At 56.5% G+C, this 3873-nt stretch overlaps 1 protein-coding gene across 1 annotated transcript; it reads left to right on the forward strand.

The window, feature by feature from the left end:
- The first annotated feature begins 1000 nt into the window (after positions 1 to 1000).
- On the forward strand, positions 1001 to 2082 carry LOC135305626 (olfactory receptor 14J1-like). The gene has a single exon (XM_064429363.1). It carries the CDS (start codon positions 1090 to 1092, stop codon positions 2020 to 2022), a length of 933 nt encoding a protein of 310 aa, XP_064285433.1. The 5' UTR covers positions 1001 to 1089; the 3' UTR covers positions 2023 to 2082.
- Positions 2083 to 3873: the final 1791 nt, after the last annotated feature.

Genomic DNA, 3873 nt, shown 5'->3' on the forward strand with positions numbered 1-3873 from the left:
AGCTCCTGGTAAGCAAGAAGAGCTTCAAAAGCACATTTCTCTTGATGAGCAGCTCTTCTGCCAGCCCAGCAGGGCTGGGGCACTGCCTGCAGCCAGCCCGGGCACAGCCCAGAGGCACAGAGAGCTTCAATCAGTCAGGGCTGGGAAGGTGCTGGGAAGTGCCTGGGGCAGAATCCCTGCCAGCCCTTGGCACAGGAACCTCTGGCTGCAGGACAATGCAGCTGCAGCTCCTGGAGTGATCTCCTAAAGCTGGAACATCCCAATGCCTACAGACTCTGTGAGTACATTCTCTGATTCTCTCTTGTGCAGAGCAGCCAGGGGTGCCCAGGGCTGTCCTGCAGAGCAGGCTCCTGCAGCCCAGGGCGCTGTGCTGGGGCAGGGACTCTGCTGCCTGCCAGGGACAGCTCTCAGCCAGCCCGGGGAGCTGCTGCCAGCACTGGGGGACAAGATCTGGGTGGCAGGAGACAGCTGGTAAGGGTTGGAAGTGTTCTCCTTGTGTGGTGAGGATGCTGCATTGTTCAGGACTGCTCTCAGCATGACATTTAACTGCAGAACATTTTGAATGAGATAATATCAGAAGCAGAGCGAGGAAGGGGCTGCATAAAAGAGAAAATCCTGTGATTTTAATCTACTGCTCTGAGTTGTCTGGATTGTAAATTGCAAACAGATATTCATCTCTCACTTGAGGGTGAGAAAAATAATTTTTTTTTCCAGATGGTTATTAACTAGGCAGTGACAGAAATCAGCACAGGCAGAATCAGGCTTGCTTTTCCAGCCTACTTCGGTTTCCTTTGACAATGCCATCACAGCCTACAGAGCCAGAGCTGCCCCTGGGCAGTGCCAGAGCTGGGAGGGGTCTGCAGGGCAGAGCTGAGCCCCCAGGGCTGGGCTGGGCTCTGGCAGCACTGGCAGGGCCCAGCCCTGGGCACAGGGAAGCAGCTGCTGGCAGGGACAGCTCCAGGCAGCAGAGCCCTGGGCAGGCAATGGGGGGAAAGTGCACCCAAGCTGTACTGGGATACTTAAAGTCCTGTCCAAACCCAAGTATTCCATGATTATTTTTTTACAGATTCCCATGCCAAGTCACAGCAAATGTCCAACAGCAGCTCTATCAGCCACTTCTTCCTGCTGGCATTGGCAGACACGCGGCAGCTGCAGCTCCTGCACTTCTGCCTCTTGCTGGGCATCTCCCTGGCTGCCCTCCTGGGCAACGGCCTCATCATCAGCGCCGTAGCCTGCGGCCACCACCTGCGCACGCCCATGTTCTTCTTCCTGCTCAACCTGGCCCTCAGCGACCTGGGCTCCATCTGCACCACTGTCCCCAAAGCCATGCACAATTCTCTCTGGGACACCACCACCATCTCCTACACAGGATGTGCTGCACAGCTCTTTTTCTATCTGTTCTTCATCTCAGCAGAGTTTTGCCTCCTGACCATCATGTGCTACGACCGCTACGTGTCCATCTGCAAACCCCTGCACTACGGGACCCTCCTGGGCAGCAGAGCTTGTGCCCACATGGCAGCAGCTGCCTGGGCCAGTGGTTTCCTCAATGTTCTACTGCACACGGCCAATACATTTTCCCTGCCCCTGTGCCATGGCAATGTTCTGGGCCAGTTCTTCTGTGAAATCCCCCAGATCCTCAAGCTCTCCTGCTCCAAATCCCACCTCAGGGAAATTGGGCTAATTGCTTTTAGTGCCTGTTTAGCACTTGGTTGTTTTGTGTTCATAGTTTTCTCCTATGTGCAGATCTTCAGGGCTGTGCTGAGGATCCCCTCTGAGCAGGGACGGCACAAAGCCTTTTCCACCTGCCTCCCTCACCTGGCTGTGGTCTCTTTGTTCCTCAGCACTGGCACATTTGCCCACCTAAAGCCTCCCTCCATCTCCTCCCCATCTCTGGATCTGGCCCTGTCAGTTCTGTACTCGGTGGTGCCTCCAGCCCTGAACCCCCTCATCTACAGCCTGAGGAACCAGGAGCTCAAGGCTGCAGTGTGGAGAATGATGAATGGATACTTTCAGGAACATTAAACTGCTGGAGAGTTTCTGCAAACCACTCCTAATAAAAGTAATCTTTGATAATTCCTGTTAGTTTTGTTGTGGGTTTGTTCTTTTGTATTACTTTTATTAATACTGACCACAAAGAAATGTACTTGTTTGTACCATTTCTCATTACGTTTCTCTCCTAATTTAGAGCAGCCCCAGCTTTTGTCAACAAGGAATTGTTCTCTCAATGACTTTAAACAAACTAATTGATCACCCAGCAGAGTTTTCTCCAGAGATGCCCTTTTGTTGCCTTCTCTGGAGCTACAGCAGCAATGTCTGTGTGCAGAGCTGGGGCAGATCAGTGCTGGCACAGCAGCTGTGCCCAGCAGCAGCAGCAGCACTTGGTGTTGCCAGTGCTGCTGCCGTGGCCCTGCCCCGCTGCCCTGGTGGCCCTGGTGTTGCTGCAGGGCCTGAGTGCTCTCGGGGCCGGGCACAGTCCTGGGGGTGGCAGTGCCGGGGCTGCAGCAGGGACAGGCCATGGGCACTGCTGGGGCAGCGCTGACGCCTCAGGCCAGGCCCTGGGGGCTCCAGGCTCCTTGCCCAGGCTCTCTCAAGAACATGGCCAGGCCAATGCTCAGCACAGAAAAGCCCCAGGGTGAGCAGCCCCAGGCTGGCTGTGGGCAGGCTGGGGACAAACAGCATGGCTGGGGCTCTGCAAGGGCCCTGGGGGAGACGGGAAGGAGCAGCAGAGCAGGGGCTGATCCATCCCCAGTGCGCTGCACAGCCCAGGGCAGCGTCCCAGAGCGTCCTCATGGAGCTGCCAACAACATCTCCCCTCTGCAGCCCTGGCCTCTCCCCCAGCTCACAGAGGTGCCCCATCCTTGCAGGCACAGACACGGCAGCACTGGCTCAGGAGCCCCTGTTTGCATTGCACAGAGCAGGCAGGAGCACCCCGATGCTGTTGCTGTGGGGACATGAACCTGAGGGAGCACAAATGCCATCAGTCCCTGGGGCCAGCAAGGGCTGGGGGACACCAGGGAAACCACTCAGCTTTGTCGTGGCCTCTGCAGTCAGCCAGAAAGTTTGTTCCCATTAGCTGGGAGATTCCTGTCCCACTGCAGATGCTATTACTCAGAGCCAGGGCTGCCTGGCAGCCACCCCCAAACTGCCCTGAGCATTTCCTTGGCTTCACCTTTGCTTTTTTTCCCCCCCTTTTTTTTTTGTACCAAATTCTTCCTCTTGCCCAGCCCTGTTCCCTCCCCTGCAAACAGCCCATCCCTGTTTGCCCTTTCCTCTCTGGCCCCACTCCCCATTGCAGTTCCTGACGTGGCACCATGGGAACATCCCTTGGGGAACAGGATCATCCTCCAAGTGCTGCAGGAATTGTCTGCAGGCTCCTGCAGTGCCTGGTGCTGCTCCCTTGCCAGAGGCACCCCAGGCCAGGGGGGCACATCTGGGCTGCTGTGTCTGCCTGTGGGGCTCCCTGTTCTGGGCAATGAGGAGGAGCTGCAGAGGGTCTGAGGACTGACAGGATGGGCTTTGGGCCTAGGAGGAGAAGCTGAGGCGCCTGGGCTGCTGGAGCTTCTGAAGAGGAGGCCCAGGGCTCATCCTGCACCTGCTGCAAGGGTGGTTTCAGAGAATCCCAGAATCAGCAAGGTTGGAAAAGACCTTGGAGATCATCAAGTCCAACCTGTGCCCTGACACCACCTTGTCTCCCCCGGGCCTCCTCTTCTCCAGGATAAACAACTCCAGCTCCCTCAGCCTGTCTTCACAGGACTTGTGCTCAAGACCCTTCACCAGCCTTGTTGCCCTTCTCTGGACACACTCCAGCCCCTCCACGTTCTTGCTAAATTTGGGGTCCCAGAACTGGACACAGCCCACGAGGTGCTGCCCAAC

The sequence above is a fragment of the Passer domesticus genome, chromosome 8, assembly GCF_036417665.1.
Source record: "Passer domesticus isolate bPasDom1 chromosome 8, bPasDom1.hap1, whole genome shotgun sequence".
NCBI lineage: Eukaryota > Metazoa > Chordata > Aves > Passeriformes > Passeridae > Passer > Passer domesticus.

Bases quoted from the DNA above. Each gene is read 5' to 3' on its own strand.
- LOC135305626 (XM_064429363.1), top strand. From the start codon at position 1,090: ATGTCCAACAGCAGCTCTATCAGCCACTTCTTCCTGCTGGCATTGGCA.